Source organism: Musa acuminata, chromosome BXJ3-1 (assembly GCF_036884655.1).
Source record: "Musa acuminata AAA Group cultivar baxijiao chromosome BXJ3-1, Cavendish_Baxijiao_AAA, whole genome shotgun sequence".
Lineage (NCBI taxonomy): Eukaryota > Viridiplantae > Streptophyta > Magnoliopsida > Zingiberales > Musaceae > Musa > Musa acuminata.
Genome location: NC_088349.1, coordinates 28522672 through 28542878, shown reverse-complemented (window position 1 = coordinate 28542878; position 20207 = coordinate 28522672). Strand labels below are relative to the sequence as shown.

The window sequence follows — 20207 nt, the reverse complement described above, 5'->3', positions numbered from 1 at the left end:
CTTATAATTGTCATTGATGCACACCAAAGGGGAATGCCATGAGATCAAGATCAATAACATGGGAGCTGACCTCCACCTTTTATTATTCCTCCACTGTAACAGACATGGTTGTAGTGAATGCATTGAATAGTGGGCTGTGAGCAATAGCATGTAGATATGTTGAACGGTATTTTTTTTAAAGGTGAAATTTCCTACAAATTCAGGTACACAAGTAAATGTTTGCATGATTAAAGGAAAAATGACCTGTCTATGAAGATGTTATGTATATTTATACAAAGTTTTCTAGATCCACATATATCTGGCAATTTAAAATTTTTTTGGTGTTTTTTCTATTATTTTACTTGTAGGATGAGATACGGAAAATGCTGGGTGTATGCCCTCAAAATGATATACTCTTTCCAGAACTAACGGTAAGAAAAATTTGGTACATTTTCTACATTTGAATATTATGCTTTCTGCTCTAATTGTGTTCTTCTCGTAGTAGTACTATATGGAAAATGATATGTTTTCTCAAAATGTCTATTTTGGGATATCTGGTACTAGTGGTATATTTTGTAGCCTCTCACTCTCTCTTATTTGCCATTTGTCAAAGTTTTGAATGACCATTGGTGGATTTCTTGTTAAGAAATCATTCATGTGTGGTTTTCTTTAAAAAAAGGGTGTCAAATTCCATGCGTGTTTCTGTCCTTTCATCAAGATTATTGCCTAAAATGTATGAGGTTTAGGTCCTATGAGAAAGAGGATATGGGTTCATTGGTATATAGATTTGCTAAAGGGAATACTATATATTCCAGGAATCAAAATTATATTATCCTTACTCCTGCATTGCTTAATGCATAGGCGGTGGTCTTTGAGTGTGATGAGCTAATCTAAGATGCTGTAGGTTCTATGATAGGGCTTATGACGAGTTTTGAGTAAATGATTGAATGACCTCCTCTTGAGGATCATTTCCATTAAATAAGAATTGCTGTACAATCTACTTTAGATAAGAATATATACACACCTAATACATTGATTATTGATAATCTATTTTAGGTAAGAATATATACATAGCTAATACACTAATTATGGTAAAATAAATCTTGTAATCTCAGCCATAATTTCTACCATTGATACCCCCCCCTCAAATTGATGTTGGATGATAAAAAAGCATCAATTTGTCAACAAGAAAGTGATGTCGGTATTGGGAGAGAGCCTTAATAAACATATTAGCAGGCTGGAGATCGATGGTGATATGCGGAAGAGAGATGATGCAAGCTTTATATGCTTTACGAATAGAGTGACAATCCACTTTAATGTGCTTGGTGCACTCATGAAATACTGGGTTAGTAGCAATTTGAATAGCACTAGTATTCAAGGTTCGCAATATCGTACCGTACCGGTATTTCGACCTGGGCTCGGTACCGGTACGGTACGGTATACCGAGCGGTACACTCAGGTGTGTCGAGTACTGTAGCACTGCTACAGTGCTGCAGTGCACTCGGACCGGTAACAGACGGTCCGCGTACCGACAACCTGTCGGACCGGTACGTACCGCCCGTACCGGGGGGTACGGTTCGGTACGGCAGACCCTGCTAGTATTATTGGCATGGAGCGGAGTAGGCTTAATTTGGGAAACCCAAGCTCCCCCAATAGTCCCCGAAGCCAAATAATTTCAGAACATGCAGAGGACATAGCGCGATACTTAGACTCAGTGGAGGACTTAGACACCCAATCTTGCTTCTTGCTTTTTGAAGAAATGAGAGATACTAAGAAACATGCACCAATAAGTAATTGAACATTGAGTATCAGAACAACTAGCCCAATCAGCATCACTATATGCAACCAACGAATAGGAGAGTCCACCGGGAAAAAAAGACCTCAGGTAGAAGTGCCTTACAAATAGCGAACAATGCGGCGACCAACGGCCAGGTCGCGGTGCCTAGGCGCTTGCATAAATTGACTAATTTGTTGAATAACGAAGGAAATATCAAGCCGAGTAATAGTCAGATAGTTCAAGCTCCCCACCAGTTGTCTCTATAAAGAAGGATCAGAGAGAAAATCACCCTCATCACGACGATATTTAACATTCGCTTCCAAGGGGGTATCAATAGAACGACCATATTGAAGGTCAGCCAAAGCAATTAACTCCTGGATGTATTTATGCTGGTGTAAGAAATACCAGCCAAGGTAGAATGCGCCTCAAGGCCTAAAAAATACTATAAAGGACAAAATTCCTTCATATGAAAAGAACCTTGAAGGCAAGGTTCGCCGTATTGTACCGTACCGGCGTTTCGACCCGGGCTCGGTACGGTACGGTACGGTGTACCGAGCGGTATATCGAGGTGTACCGAGCGGTACACCTGATTTCACCGATTTAACCCTCCGAAAATACCTGAAAATTAAAAAAAAGTTAGGATAGGGTTTTCAAGTTACAAATAAATATAGTAATAGTATAAGTTTAGCAAAATCAATGTAAATTAGGTAAGAATAGTATTACATATCTTTTTCGGGCTTTGAGGTAGTCTTGTTCGAGGTTCGTATTTCAGCTCGTTGTAGATTAAAATATCTACAGAAAAATCAGTTGAATTGTTAGACTATTTTATTACAATATAAACTCTAAAATTCAAATAAATTAAATAATCATATATCTAGATATACCTGATTGTTAATTCTACCACCAAAACGAACGACGGGCCTCCACGGGTGGTGGATCGGGGTCCTCGATCCGATACATATAAATATGATACGTTTGTTGGACCCAATCATGAAATTGATCCCATGACATAGTGTATTGATACACCGTATGCCATTGATGCATCGATGTGGTGTTGATCGTAGATTGATCGTCATGAATAATATTTGTCCGAGGCGACTCTTTAGGCATATATTGGTGTTGTTCTGTATCATGCTGTTGCTCAGAGAAGGATGACCAACTATCACCATACTATTGTTGCCTGTATGATTCTCCATAATACGATGGCTGTGAATACGATGAGTCTCTTTTTGTGTCTATATCATGTATGCTCTGTCGCATTTGTTCATATTCATCCACTGCCTTCCCCTTCCCCTTCCGCACATAAACTTGACCAGTACCTTGTCGAGTTCCATGATCTGATTCTTGAGTGGCATGTGTAAAATATTGCTCCTCAGTCCATTCACCACCCTCAAGTTGTGTAGACGAGACCAACGACTGCCCGACATCACCGCCATCATCTGTTGAGGCACTGCTGTCCGTGTTGCTGTCATGTCTCTGGACCGAGCGAGAAAGAGAATGTGATTGTGAAGGTGTCTCGTCGCCCGACTCGATTCTTTCCAACGATGCAACTGATGCTACTGCTTTCCCCTTTGCCTTTGCACGTTGGGCAAACGAGTGTGACCGTTGGGTATCGGTAGTTCCTCGAGCAGTTTGACTCCTACCATGTTGTAATCGAGGGGGATTTTTCACCTGTTGGGGTTGTGCTTCTTCTTCTTCTATTGCCTCGGTGATAAAACGTGAAGGACGCTGAGGATCTCCCGCCTCATCAAGTAGAGGATCCTCTTGGTTCTCTGCTGCTTCAACCCAATCTAACATTGGCTCTGAATCTTCGTTGTAGAATTGGAGGTCAATGGGATCAATATCTGATTCTTTTGGCTCCTTATCCAACTCAGCACATCGTAATTTTAGCCGCATATTATAATGGACATATACTAGTTTCTGTAACCGTCTGTAGGAGAGTCTGTTGTGGACCTTCGTATGAATCAATGCAAACGTTGACCAATTACGTTCGCAACCACTAGATGTTGTTGTCTGTGAAAGTATACGAACGGTAACCTTCCTTAAATGTGGTGCATTGCCACCAAATTGTAGCCACCACTCGACTGCAAAAAGATATAAATAAGATTTTATTAGTATAACAAATAATTAACATTAAATATAATTGATAATCAATATGCATAACTTTTCCTCACCAGGATCCATAGTGTAACGGCACGATACAGCTACAACGTCGGAGAATGAACCAACTGTTTCTCGAAATAATCGATCCTCCATAAGTGCATCGGTTGCCTCGGTAGTGTTTGGCAAGAGCCGATATATAACATTTCGTAGTGTCGTTAGGAAATTATTTTGTGTTCCGAGAGCATATCGATATTAAATTACCGGGTTTAGATAATACGCTGCAAAACATAATTTTGTTAGTATGATTTCTTATTATCTAAATAATAATAAATTAAATTATTCTGAATATGAATTTACCTGCATTATGGATATCTTGATCCATATGAACTTCGGTCCAACGATCAATGATTCGTACGTATTGGTCGGCCTTAAAATCATCTTTGAATGCTTTCCTGACCTCCTCTCTTGCTGAAATCATCATATATTTAAGATACGGCATTTGTGGACGCTTGTCCATATCGACCTTACGGAGGACAATATAAAGTGGTTCCACACCTTTTATAATTTCTGCTATAGTCTCCCAAAATCTAGAGGAAAGAATGACCTTTTCTATCTTCTTTCCATCACTCAATTTCGAATATCTGGATTCAGACCACTCTTGTGAGCTAGCCATTGCCTTCAAGCCATACCTTTTTTGCTGTAATGACTTTAATGCAATAAAATTGGTAACAAACCGAGCAATTCCAGGTCGAAGTATCTCACCGTTTACATAATTTTGCATTAATGCGTGGACCCAATGATGATTATATATAAACTTTGTAATTGATTATGCTCGAGCTACACATTTCTTGACCGCATCCAACTCACCAATATCCTTCAGCATTAGATCTATGCAATGAGCTGCACATGGAGTCCAAAACAAAGTTTTTCTTTTTTCCATCAATTGCAAACCGACCTTTTTGAAATTCGCTCCATTGTCGGTTATTATTTGGACAACATACTGTGGTCCAATCTCCTCTACCATAGTGTCCATCAAGCTCTCAATGTAGTTTGCATCTTGGATCTTTTCAGAAGCATTAACGGACTTATGAAACACCACACTTCTATTGCAATAAATAAGAAAGTTGATGATACTCATTCTTATTGGTCCTGTCCAACTATCACACATCAATGTCACCCCATATTCGTCCCATTGCCTCTTGAAGGATTTGATCCAATCCTTTAGTTCTGCCACCTCCTCATCTAAGTACACGTCGTAAATCTCCTTCGGTGTTGGAGGTTGGATTCCCGTGCCAGACTTTTGAATAGAGGAGATCATGCTCTGATAATATGGACCTTGGGCTGTGTTGGCTGGAATCCTATGAAAGTTGAATCATTTTGAGATTGCCTTCCCAATATCCCATTTTTTTTTCTTTTGTGTATGCATCGTCAATCCGAGTCTGTTTCGCTGTTTGTGGGGGATAGACTTGCGGATCAATATCAACAATATCTGGTGTGGACCTCCTGCAAAGACCTCTCATAAAACCACGGAGTCCACCATACCTCATGCTACTAGTTCGGCCTAACTGAGAAGGAGCAGTTGGTTGCCTCATGCTGGTTGACCTCTGGATTCCACTACCACTGCCATGCTCTAATTGTGAGTCAGGTCGTCGATGTCTCATTGCTTCATCGACCGTATACTGATGCTACAATGATGCACGAATCCCAACTGTGAGATCCGAGTCGACTTCATTGCCGCAACCCTCATACTGATCATAAACTGGTTCCTATGTAGCCCTATGATATTCGTCCTCAACTCTAGCCTTCTTTTTTAATGTATCTTCCTTTGCTTGTTTAAGCTTGCTTTGAAATAATTTACGGATCTTCGTTGGAACATTCTTGCATTTTGCAACATCAGGATACACACCAGCCAAATGTATTTTCACTCGAGTTATTCCTCCACCTTTGCCAATGTAGTCACAATAAATACATTGCTAATGATGACGGTTTCCATCTAGCTTTCGGGCATGAACCCATGCATCATCATGTGGCTGTTCCTTTGGTGTCATTATCCTACCAAATTTAAATCAAATAAACTATAAAGTATAAACATATTAAATTGACCAAATATCGATCATAAATCACTAATCACAACATTAAGTAATTTTATTAAAACATAACTAATCATATTTTATTATCATAAATATGTTACATGCATAAAAGAAGCATTAAAATCATTAGATTCACTAATTACGCGATTAACATAGTTAATTTTTCACTAATTACTTCTCTTTCAACACTATAAACATGACAAACACCCTAATAGATATTAAAGATATTGGATTCACATAAAATTGAACAAATTATGATTAAATCATTATTAAAATGACTAATTACAGTATTAAATAACTTTAATAAAACATAATTAAACTTATTTTACCATCATATATATGTTAAACACATAAAAGAAACATTAAATATATAATTTTAATCCAATATGATTCAAATTATGATAAAATTATCATTTATCTACACTAATTATACGATTAATATAGTTAATTTTTCACTAATTACTTCTTTTTTACTATTATAAACATGACAAATATCCTAATAGGTATTAAAGACATTAAATTGATATAAAATTAAATAAATTTTGATTAAATCATCATTAAAATGACTAATCGTAACATTAAATAACTTTAATAAAACTTAATTAAACTTATTTTACTATCATAAATATTATTCAAAATTTACTATACATGAAAAATACTAATCATAATCTTAAATATCTTAATTACTCCCTAATTAAAGAAAACGAATATATACCTCTTGATTAGAAAGTTCTTCCTCTTAATCTTCCCAAATTAGCCTCGATTGAATTCATAAATCGTTGTTTTATAGAGTTTAGGAGAGAAAAAAAAAGTTTGAGAGAGAGTTTAAGAGAGTATAATGAAATAGGGGAGAGAAGAATGGTTTAAATAGGAGGAGAAAGGGCTCCAACCGGCAATTTGACCGTTGGAGCACTGTAGCACTGCTACAGTGCGGTAACGGTCGATTTCGACCGTTATCGAGTGGTAACGGTCGAAATTGACCGTTACCGAGTGGTGTCGGGCGGTAATGGTCAAAATTTCGACCGTTACCGCCCGATATTACCCCGTATTGTTCGATACGGGTTTTTTTTGGGCGTACCGCCCAGTAGCGGGCGGTCCGCGTACTGGTAGCCTGTCAAACCGGTACGTACCACCCGTATCGGGCGGTACAATTCGGTATGGTAGACCTTGCCTGAAGGCACTCTTGAAGTTGAGAAATCAATTCAGAGTCAGTCCCTGTAATAACAATATCATCAATATATACCAGAAGCAAGATGATTCCCTTAGTAGTCTTGCAAAGAAACAAAGAGGAATCATATTGACTTTGGGCAAAGGAGAAGCTAATAAGTGTAGAGTGGAACTTATCAAACCAAGCACGATGAGCTTGTTTCAAATCATAGAGTGATCGTTTTAGCTTATAAACATCAGAAGAGGGTGTAGAAAATAATCTTAATGGTGGAGTCATATAAATTTCTTCCTTAAGATCTCCGTGCAAAAAAGGCATTCGTAACATCCATCTATCGCAATGACCAGCCCTTGGAACCAACAATAGTTAGAACATGTCGCACAGTCGTCATCTTTGCTACAGGTGCAAATGTCTCCTCATAATCTACCCCATACTCCTGTCAATTATCGAGTGCCACCAACCTCGCTTTATATCTGTCAAGTGAGCCATCAGACCGCAGCTTAATGAAATATACCCATTTCCAACCAATGGGCTTAACACTAGTAGGACAGGGAACAATATCCTAAGTATGATTCTCTTGAAGATCCTGAAGTTCTTGTTGCGTAGCTTTCACCCAACGTGTATGTTTACTTGCCTGAGATTAAGAGATAGGAACTATAGTATTAGCTAAAGTGGCAGAGAAACCATACCTATTAGGAGGATGACTGATACAGGGGGTTCTCTAAAGAGCCACTGGAGCATGCTTAACTTTCACCCAACATACATGTTTACTTGATTGCGAATAAGAGATAGGAATTGTAGTATTAGCTAAAGTGGTAGAGAAACCATATCTATCAGGAGAATGACTGATACAAGGGGTTCTCTGAAGAGCCACCGGAGCAGTCATTGGATCAAGGTCGGGAAAGATTTGTGATGATGGGGGCTGTCGTCGCTGATAGACAATACTGGGTTTAAAACACTCAATTGGTGGAGAGATATCATCAAAAGCTAGGAAGGAGGACACCGTCGAAAGAGGAAACATGTTGCTGAAATTGGTATTCATGTTCAAAGAAAATCACATTTCTAGAAATACGCAGATGATTAGCAACAACATCATAACACAAAAACCCCTTTTGAGCAGTGCTATAACCCATAAAAGCACATCGTATAGATTTTTGGAGCTGTTGCCCGTACCAGAAAGGTCGTGGGAGGGCATTTCCTTGGATTTTATATCAAGCTTGCCAGTAGTAGGGGGACTCAGATCGATATTTGTGGTGGTCGATCGATTTTCAAAGTATGCAACTTTCATTGCTACACCTCTACAGTGTTCAACAGAGGAGGTGACCTAGCTGATGATGAAGAATGTGGTGAAGTATTGGGGAGTCTCGCACAATATCATCAGTGATCAAGACGCTTGGTTCCTGGGACGATTCTAGACCGAGCTATTCAAATTGTTGGGGTCTAAGTTATATTTCTCCATAAGCCTCCACCCCTAGACAGATGACCCCCGAAAGGATAAACTCGCTCCTTGAGCAATATCTTCGGCACTATGTGAGTGCCAACTAACGAGATTAGGTGAAGCTGTTGGACATAGCCCATTTCTCCTACAACTTGCAACGGAGCTCTGCGTCCAACAAGAGCCCCTTCGAGATCATTACAGGATGTTGGAACCCTTGCAGATTCTAAGCTTGAGGTTGATCTCTTTAGGGGATCGACCTCCTTAGAACTCTATAGGGGTTCTTTCCTCCAAATTGCTGCTCAAAGGCTGCAGAAAAGTTTCATCTATTGTTTAAGAAAAGAGGATGAATACATGGCTATTTATAGGGCTTCTAAACCCAAACTCCTAATAGGACTTCTAACCAACTCCTACTAGGACTCCTTAAGACTCCTATTCCTTTACAACTCCTAATGCTTTTCTAAGAAATAACCTCCTAACCCTAGCCCTAGGGGCTGCTTCCTAAGTGAGTTACCCCTTTTGCCCTCAACTCTAACCAACCAGCCCAGTAGAAGGGGCGACGGCTAGGAAGCCCTAGTCACTCTTCTTTATAGGATAGCGGCGGCTAGGTGGGGTTTATTACAATCTCACAGGGTTTTATTAGCTACTTCTTGGTTGAGTAGGACCCAACCTTGCCAGGGTCCTATCACATGATAACAACCGTCGACTCCTTACACTTTAGCTATCGGGTATATTGGGAGTAGTTCGTCAGCATATCACTTTGCAAATGAATGGCATCGAAATGCAGATATTGCGCGGGTTTACTTGGAGAAGGCAACAAAAAAGATGAAGAAGTGGGCAGACATAGGAAGGCGACCATAGGAGTTCAAAGTCGGCGATTTGGTGTTGGTAAAGCTCCAACCAGCATCACTACAATTCTTTAAGAAGAAAGTACACAAAAGATTGGTGTGCAAGTATGAAGGGCCCTTCCCAATTATTAATAGGGTGGGCAACGTCTCCTATAAGTTGCAGCTACCGGCGTGGCTCCAAAATTCATAATGTTTTTCACGCCAGCAACTTGAAAGCCTACCACTCAGATCCGCAAGATGCTTCCCAAAGTGTCCCAACTCGGCTACCCCCCACCAGAGCCTCCTACGAGAAGCGAGTTGAAACTATTTTAGCGGATCGCAAGATAAAACTACCCAAGCTGAGCAGACCGAGTACTTGGTGAAGTGGCGAAAGCTTCCCTGAACCGAAGCCAATTGGGAGCCCGAAGATGCCCTACGACATGAAAAAGTAATCGTCAACAACTACCAAAAAGCGTCGACGAGGGCGTCGACAGTTTAAATGGGGGAGAATGTCACGAATGGTCGTCGCGCACCCGCAACAACTTCGTTCAATGAACCGTTCGTCGCTTTTGTATGCTTGTACAAAGATATGACAACATATTTTGCCTTGGTTTTGTGTGTTTTTGCTTGGAAAATGTAAGCAACGATAGTTCGCAGCGCTACAGTGCGATTGCTCATCGTACCGGGCCGAACTGCCCCAAAATGGCTCTTTTTTCATGTGCCATAACTTTTTTATGCAAACCGCAGTGGTACACAAAACGTCAGCCATCTCAGCACCTTGGAACCCCTCGGGTGATAGAGGGTTGGATGGGGCTTCGGTGTTGGGAAATCTTTGGGAGCGACATCACATGCGTAGCGGAAGAACAGAAAACAAAATCCCCTATTCCCAAAGAGATGTTCATCGTTGTGCGAAGATTGGTGCGCAAAATCCGCGAAATAGAAAACTGCGTATAGTAAAGATTGTGTTACCTAGGGAGATCGTATAACCCTGAATCCTTGCAGATCTCTAGGAGAGGGTGAAGGAGGTCAAGCGCCCTTTTCTCTAGCGGTGATCCACACAACAGGGTTGCGACGACGCTCCTCAAAACCCTAGGTCTACTTTGAGGTGGAGAAGGGGGAGGAGAATATGAGAGGCAAGCAAAAGCTCTAGCCTATGAACCACTGAATCTCTCCTATTTATAGAGGATCCCTATCAATCTTAATCTTAATGGATCCTCCCCTATTGGGTATTGGATCTTTATCCAACTACCCAAGCTTCTTAGATTAGTGGATCTCTATCCAATAATCTCTTATGAGCTTTTATTGGATCTCGTCTATGGGATCCAATAATTTAGGGGTTTATTGGATATCTAATAAGATAGGAGCTCCGGCGGATATCTCATATCCGAACCTCTACTCATCGTAACGCCTACCATATGCGTGTGACCCTCTAGGCCCAATATCGAGCTGGCTGTGAGTCATACCTATCAGAACTCCTTTTGGCTCAGTGAATTGTTATCTCTATAATAATTCACTCGACTTATCGACTACGGACGTACTAGGCCATTACGCCGCATTCCCTATACGATACAGGAGAATCTAATCCATTGGACTTGTCTGTCCTCAGTTATCGTGTACCTATAGTCCCTCATCCATCTAATATCCCAAAGACCGTATATCGGGCATGGTGCTGTCAAACCCATATGGTTTCTACTCGAGTCTTGCTCTAATTGGATTCTCTCGGAGAACTCTCTCTCTAAATCCGAATGACCCTGGCTAGGGATTTGTCTGAGTAAGAACACATAAGATATTCCTCTCATGACATCGAGAGTGGATGATCCTCTATCGACACTCAATAGCCCTCGTAAGGTTGATTGCCACTCCCGATGACTGATTGTACTAGATCTCGGACATCCAAACCTATAAGTCCGGTATCAAAGAATGGAGCACTCATACAGGACATCCTTGGTATCTCAAGTCTAAGGACTAGATACACCATTGAGACTACGGAACCGTTGTCTGATAATAAGGTATCATCAACTATCCAACATTCCGTAAATGGATCAATCAGTGAACTCATTCTCCAATGAGCACCTGTACTGTATCCCTAGTGTCCCCACACGAGTAACTATGAGACCAGTTGCGTCTATCATATGGACGGGTATATAGCACACCAGTCTGTCCGGTTATCTCGATATCCCTCTCGAGTAATCTATGACCGGGATTATTTAGGATATGTATTTAAAGGCGAATCAGTCTTATTATCGTGATTTCATCCCGATCCGATTCCCATTGCACAGATCCAAGGACATCACAATATATACATGCATATATGCAATAGTCAATATAAAGTGATAAATGCCAAAATATAATAAGCAAAACGATTGCGTGTCAAGTCACATATACCATCACTCACGTGATTGACTTGCTGGGCACCTATGATTAGCATTCGGTATATTGTCGGGCGTTGAATAATCTTTACAAGTTCGTACGTTAACGTGACGGGAACTTGCCTTCGCGCCCGGCACCCGATGAGCAGTTGTTTATGGATTTACAACTGTTCATTCTACCTTCTAAATTCCTTGTTTTCTTCTTCCTCTCTTTTCTCTGTTATACTCAGGGTGCTTGCTGAATTTCTTGTAAAGCTTCTCTCTTCACGAGACGTCGGGACTTGTCCGTCGCTTGTTTTCAATATAATCAACTTTATGTTTTACAGGTCCTTTTGGACCTGTACGAGGTTGCAACTAGGTTGATCCTTTGCAGACGTATATTTTGCAAGGGCGCCTCATGACTTAGGTAATCCCAGCTAAGTTCGAGGAGTTGGCGCAAGGGTGTTTCACGACTTAGGCAACTTCAGCTAAGTCTGGGATTTTGCCGCAAGGGTATCTCACGACTTAGGCAATTCTAGCTAAGTCCATGACAATATGAGCTTCAATAGATCCTAAAAGCCAAGAGATAATTCGAGCAACCTTTGCCTCCCATTGGCTAGGTTCCTTATCATCTTCTGGAGCATCCTTGGACTCCAAAGCTCCTTCCCTTTCAGAAACATTTTGAATTGAAATTCCCATGTTGCATAATTCTTTCCTGTAAATTTGATAGCCAAGGTCTTTGTAGGTATTTTTCCAAAAAGATTCTTAGTAGACATTCTTAAAAAAAGAAAAATCAAATGCAGAGATCTCATTGCGAGGCTGTCAACTACAAGTTGATCAATCAAAAAATCTCAAAGTGAAGTTGTTGATCAGAAATTAATCAACCCAGAATAAGAAAAATGAAAGCAGACTAGAAAACTTCGAAAGACAGAAGCAAAGTAATTCGAATATTCAGTTATGGATTCGAGAACCTGACTCTGATACCATGACAAATTTTGAGTAAATGGCTGAATGACCTCCTCTTGATGATTCTTTCCATTAAATAAGAATCGCTGTACAATCTACGTTAGGTAAGAACATATACACAGCTAATACACTGATTATTGATAATTTATTTTAGGTAAGAATATATACACAACTAATACACTCTAATTATGGTAAAATAAATCTCGTAATCTCAGCCATAATTTCTGCCATAATCTGCCACTGATAGCTTCTAGTTGGGTTTGCACCCTCTATAAAAAGATTGATGATTTGACAAATTATAATGCAGAAGTGGTTAAGGATACATGTTATCAAGTTGCCATGTGATAGATAACCATGCCATATTTGACACCCTTAATTATGTTATTAAAAAGAGGAGAATTTAATTTTGATATGAAGATCCGTGGGATCATAAGCTCTAGTACTTCATCCTCATGGAAGTGATTGGTAAGAATGATCATAACTTTCAATTTGAAGTTTAGTTGATGGGTCTTCATCCTTTTAAAGTTCATTCTTATCTAGTATATAATGGCAGTGTGTTTAAATCTTTTAATTTACATTAATGTTCTTAATTATAATAATAATTGTTACTATCAAGGAATTTAAGTTTGTGTACTGGATCTATACTGGTCTAGGTTCAGACTAGTTGGTATATATTAATAGATGATGTACCAGTACATACCAAAAGACAAAAAAAAACTGAAAAATCAGTCAAAAAATAGGATTTTTTAGCTTTTTTTGGCAAATACAATCAATATTGATAACAATAAAATGATTTCAAACTAGAAAACAATAAATACTACGAGGATCACTAATGGTATCAAAAGATGATATGACTATATACTAACATACATGTCAAAAGGAATTGTAACATATAAGCATCATAAGTTGGAGGCAAGATTGAAGTATATACTTGCTTCTATCATCAAAATAATCGACATGAGTCTATGATTGTGCATTGGGGTCCTTGATTAGGTTAGTAATTAGGCTAAGTTTACCTTGAATTGAGAGAAATCAGACTGGATCTTGGTGTTAAATCTTCTTCTTTAGCAAATAGCCATAACAGGTCTCTTTGGCTAAGGTTACCATGGACTGCTCAGTTAGGCTTGGTCCACATTCCTATAGTCATTAGGACCGGTATACACTGTTCTGGTCAGTTTTGCAAACCACAGTAATCATGCACTTCACTTGGTTTAATGGCAGCTTTAATAGATCATGTAACGGGTATGAGCATATATATATATATATATATATATATATATATATATATATATATATATATATATATATATATATGTATGTATGTAACAATCGTCCTCATCATTTGTTCAAATGAACTTCATTAACATAGTGAATCTCCTACCTCATCAAACAATGAGCCATTTTTATTCTCAAGCATAAGAAGCTGGTCAATCGTCAGTTCTTATTCGTGTATGGATTTGGTTTACAACTATGCCGGTATAGCCAAAATCTATTTGTACCTAGGTTGGATTTGCACAGATCCATGTATAGGTCTATGCTGCTGTACCCAAGATATATGGAAATTAGATGGATCCACATTAATCTAGTACAGATCTATAGGGATCTAGGTTGGGTCTGCACAAAATTAGGTTGGTTTCAAATCAGATTGGTATAATACTGGTCTGACTTACCTTTGTATATACATAATATCCTGAACCTGTCTTACCAATATTTAATATATTTTGTTATATATTCAAAATTCTTACTGGTTTTATATATTATAGTCAGTCTATATTTTGTTCATGCATATTTTAATATCTTGATACACATGTTGTGGATTTTGTTGCTTTTCAAATTATTTTTCCTCATATCAACAAAGTAGTTAATGGTTTGCATTCTTCTTCCTAAGCTTTTATATTGAACCTTCTAGGTGAAGGAACACATGGAAATATTTGCAATTCTGAAAGGTGTGGATGATGATTTCTTGGAACAAAATGTGCTTCAGATGATTGATGAAGTGAGTTTATTCTTTAATTTCTAAGGTGCTAAAATATTCCATTAAAGTTAATTTATGAAATTTTTATAATTGATGGATGAGATATACAATAAATTAATAGAATCAAGGTCTTGATATATCCATCTTTGATATCTCCAATAACTCCATTTTTTCTCATGATTAAATTGATTGCTTCATTATATTGTCATAGGTCACAGCACTTTCTATTGCTTTGTCTTATGTAATTATGATATCATAATATATTTGAGTCCAAGGTCCCACATTAGTGGGAGTCTCTTGAACTGTGCTGTTGTTTTGTTACATCATGAGATAAAGAAGTGTAATATCTTCTTCACTAATGTGATTGAGATCAGGTTGGTTTGATGGATAAAGTTAATACAATGGTTGGTGCACTTTCTGGTGGTATGAAAAGAAAGTTGTCTCTTGGAATAGCACTTATTGGAAATAGCAAGGTATTACAAATTTAAACTCTTTCTTCTTTAAAAATCTTCTTGTTCATGAATATGAATATGGTTTGCATTTTGTAGGTTATTATCCTTGATGAACCAACTAGTGGTATGGATCCATATTCAATGAGATCAACATGGCAGCTAATAAAGAAGATCAAGAAAGGGAGAATAGTATTATTGACCACACATTCCATGGATGAAGCTGATGTTCTGGGTGATCGGATAGCTATCATGGCTAATGGTCATCTTAGATGCTGTGGAAGGTAACCTCTATGATACCTCATAGTTCTTTATGATGATGACATTACCTGTGATAAGCATGCTTGCCATGAACTATTCAAGTATTCAATATATTTTCTTGGAGAGTTGACTGGTCAGTATCTTGTCAAAATCATTCATTTCTATTAATTATATCATGAGTGATCTTTTTCTAGTTATTTAATGATTAGATTTTCAGTTTTGCTGCATTTGTTTGTTATCCTTTCTTATAATTGACAAAAATCTGTACATCATTCATCCAATTTGCAAAGTGTTTTACAGTTACCTCTCTGTTTTTTTTTTATTTCTTTAATTTAAGAAAATTGCATTTGTTATTAAAACAACTTAAAAAACTTCAAGGGAAAGATTACATTCTGGTAGGACTTGATGATTATGTGAAGTCATATGCATAATTTTTAAAGTTCATGTGACATTTGAGTACTATGGTTTGTTGAATAAAAGTTATCTAGCATGATTAATTGAAAAGAAGTGCTGGTGAGTTGTGGTTGATGGCCTACATTTTTCATGAATTTATATATACAGGGAAGATTTGTGTATATGCAGGCACAAGTGCTGTTCATATTGGAAGATTCACCAAAACATATTCGAAAACAAACAAGAAGTAAATTCAAAAAATTGAATGGATGAACACAAGTATTCAGACCTTTTAACGAGGATTTAATTCTTGATTTAACAACTTTTTCAATACTCCATTAGAACGGCACAATATTGGTATATTAGGTGGTATATTATGCTAACATGTACAACTTGATATCATTGAATAGAATAATAAAAAATAAATAGCATTGTAGGTATATTGAGATATTAAACCTTTCTTTCTAACAATTATATAGTTGGTAACAGGGTTTTGAATACCGGTTCGTATCGGCGTACCGTCATTACGCTACGGCGTATCGATGGTACTCCATAAAACCTTAAAAATATCTTAACTTACCACGCTCGGGTGTATCGATCAGTATGCCTCGGTAACGATTGAAATCCGGGGCGGTACCGGTCGGTACGCCTTAGTACCAATCGGTAAGTCTTGGTACCGGTCAAAATACTGATACTGCCTGATAGAGGATGGTCCGCGTATCGGTATCCTCTCGGACTGGTACGTACCGCCCATACCGGGCGGTACACATCGAAATTGAGAACCCTGGGTGGTAAGTTATAAGAAACATCTAAAGTGTATTCCAAACAAGGGTATGTTGTTGAGCATTTTTTAAATATTTTAAATAATGTAATTAAATTTAAGGAAGGTTTTAAATATTTGTCGGATGAAGGAACGTTGTGTCATGCCAATCAGGCAACACTGTATCGTGTTGACCAAGCATATCTCTAGTTGGATCAGTATGTACCGATTAGTATTAGTGGTATAGAAATATTAGTGTACCACTAGTACAGTAGAATTTCTTGATATATAAACCCTATTCTAAATTTTTTTCTCCTAATTTCTTGATATATATAAATATTTAAATAATAATAAAGTATATCTAAGTCATAGATGAATAGAAATTCTAGGCTGCAAGGGTTGAAAATTTTTTATCTCTTTGGATTCGTTGAGGAACAAGTATGTCACATGGTTGGCTTTTGTGGTCATTTTTAGCTTGTAAACGCAAGTTGTGTGCAGTCGTCGCGTAGAGGCAAAACTGCCTAGAAATAGGTCATCCAAGTAGCCATTTTGGGGGTTTTCTAGCTCCGCAGAGTGGTGCAGAGTGTTAGCTAGCACATATCCTAGGAGCTACTCAAGTGGCACATGGCTTGAGTAGCGGGAGGCGCGAGCGGCGACAGCGGGAGGCGCGAGCAGCGGGAGGCGCGAGCGGCGAACAGCGGGAGGCGCGAGCGGCGACAGCGGTAGCGTTTGCGAGCAGTGACAGCAACGAGCAGCGGGAGGCGCGAGCGGCGACAACGGCAGCGTTTGCGAGCAGCGACATCGGCAAGCAGCGGGATTAGGATCGGGAGCGGCAGCGGCAACGAGGGTTAGGGTTGGGTTGTTACTGATATCGGTTTTAGTTGGTTCGATTGAACCAACTAACCACCGGAGACCGAACCAGGACCGAACCAGACCTAAAATCCTGGTTCGGTCGCCTTGGTTAACCAAGGTGCTCGCTCGAAGCGCCCAGCGCCTGGGCTCGGGCGAGCGCCCAGGCGGCGCCTCTTTGAAGCGCGTCGCCTGGAAGATTAGCGAGGTGCTCGGGCCTCGCCTCGCCTCGCCTGAGCGCCTAGGCGAGCGCCCGAGAGCCTTTTTAAATCGCTGATGCTGCCCATTTCATACCATATTGGGTGGTGCAACAGTCCTTGGTTTGGATAATGTTTTCAATGTTGGATGAGTATGAAACTAAGATACCAACTAATATACCAACTTGTACCACCTGATATCACTAAAAATGAACGAAAACAATAACTTGAGCGGAATAGCAAGTGGTACCAAGTTTTATAGGTTGTCATTGGTGCTTGGTCAGATTGCAAAATGTCAGAAAGACACTATGGACCTTCCATCTTGTATTTTAAACCATAAATTTAAAAGCAATGAGGTTAAAGTTTAAATCAATATATGACTGGATTTTCAAGTTATCTGGATTGCATAAGCGCCTGCAAAAATATACATCTTTATATTACTGCATATGTCACGTATGTAGTTAGACTCCATATTTGACTTGCATAAGCCTTATGCAATGAATTTATATAGCAGCATATGCATATGCTGCGATATAAGCAGCTGCCTAGACTGCTTTTAAAAACTGAGTACTAGGTTCGAATGGTTATCAACGGTAACTTATCATAAAGTTGCAACTTTCGACTACATGTGAATTGTGACTTCAGGAGTCAAAGAACCCTGAACTAGAGTTATTTTTTCAATTTTTGGCTTATTTTTTAGCACCATTTCCAAAATTCAGTACTTATAGGGCCCTCTTGATTTTTATTATTCTAGAAGACCTAATGTTACTAATATATTCTTAATTTTGTTAGGCAGTATGTTTCTCATGAATCCATTTGTTTCTCTACATATAACCTCATTGTTCAGTACTTTTCGTTCAACTTGTATCGAACTAATAATTTGTCCTGAGTCTACAAAAGAGAAAATTTCAGGTCTTTGTCAGGAGTCTTTGTTTATAGCTAGAAACCAACTACATTAATCATATACTCTTGACATTTGGAACAATATCACTAGTATACAACATACATCATGGAAGTTTATATTGTATATGTCTTGTAAGTTCATATGTTAAGAGTGTGCAAAGATAAAAACTGAAATCGAAGAGTAGATACAAGTTTATAGTGAGAGGCTAAAAACCCACACAATCCTCACAATAGTCGCAACTCCATTGTACATGTCTAATTTTGCATCACTATAGCTGCTAGAGAGACCCACTCATGTAACAAATCCTCATTTCTTTTATTGAAGTGAATATTGACAATAATGTATTAGAAGATATAGCAAACTCTAAAACCTTAACTTCACGACATTTTTGTCTCTATAAATATGACCTTTATGCACTACTTTAAATTTGTATTGCCCTTTCCTTTTGTCACCATGTGAATCTTCTGGGGTTATATCCTTTTCACTTATGGTACTCATTAAATAATTCCATTGATGTTTTATTACAATTTCTCATATTCTTGTCCTATTTGAGGGGCACAAGCACTGATCAGACTAGATATCATTTTCTACATCTATAACACTTTTATTTCATTCTTGTCTATGGCTGCAGAATTTTATTTTATTCTTTTTTTCATGTATTACAAGGTTTATATCTGCTGTTGTCAATCTCCCTAGATCATGTCGTCCATCCATTTACCATTTACTTGTAAACAAATGAGTAGTCTCTTCATAATCATTCTATAAACAAACTCTTAACTGTTTCCCCAAATTGTTCTTATATTCTAATATGATAATCTATAATCATATAATACTATACTAGCCTTTTTGTTAGCATCAGTTCAATATGGATTTTACATCATGCCATGCATTGATGTGATGATGATTTGTGAAGATGCTTCACAGTTCACATCTCTTTTGGGTAATGACAAGGTTTTTACATGCTCATAAATTTGAATACTAAATTGACTGACAGCTAGTAATGCAATCTCCTTTATCTAAATGAAAAGTTTTAAGGGATGTTTTGTCACTTGTATCTATATATGTATATAAATATAATTTCAGGCAACTATAAATGTCTGTCGGTAATGGTCCAATCAGCTTTCTGGTCACCTGCACCCTCATACAGTAACTATTTCACTAGCTGCAAGCAGTGCAGCTTATTATGGTAATTCTGCAAATTGGTGGGGTTAGATTATTCCTTGTCATATCAAATATAGAAATTTCTACAAAATTAAACATTATTTATATTTTCTAGCTCCTATGACAGGTAAAATGTATGCAATTGACACCACCAACTGGACAACCTAGTTGTAGGCAATGAAACAACTCCTGAATAAAATGCATGCCCATGTGGAGTTTAAATCTAATATTGAGGTTCTTTGAATAAGTATGCTTTCCTTTTTCTTAGTGATAGTCACTAAATAATTGAACACTCGCATTTAAATTCTGTAAAAAATTGATAAGTCATTTATAAATAACTAAAATAAACTTAATTCTTTATGCATTTGCCTTGGTGTTTTGCATTATATTTAAGTTTAGTTTGTTGGCACAAGTTCAAATAACTTTGTTCTACAAAGTCCTTGTGTTAATTAACTTTGGTTTCCTCTATTAAGTTATCTTAAAAGGACTCAGATTGCCTCTGATGTCATTTCTATTGGTTCTTTTAACAAAGTTTAAGCCAAGGGCCAACAGTTTCTATTTCTTTGTT

The 20207-nt window shown here is 38.2% G+C and overlaps 1 protein-coding gene across 5 annotated transcripts in view; it reads left to right on the top strand.

Moving 5' to 3' along the window:
* LOC135629521 (ABC transporter A family member 1-like) overlaps positions 1–20207 on the top strand; it is an 80498-nt gene that overhangs the window by 21750 nt on the left and 38541 nt on the right. For all 5 annotated transcript variants that reach the window (XR_010493258.1, XR_010493257.1, XM_065136999.1 and 2 more), the window contains 4 exons: positions 348–410; positions 14600–14686; positions 15040–15138; positions 15214–15398. Coding sequence is in view for 3 of the 5 variants with exons in the window: in XM_065136999.1 (XP_064993071.1) it covers positions 348–410; positions 14600–14686; positions 15040–15138; positions 15214–15398 (434 nt within the window). In the remaining 2 variants the exon portion in view is untranslated. The remainder of the gene's footprint in view (positions 1–347; positions 411–14599; positions 14687–15039; positions 15139–15213; positions 15399–20207) is intronic.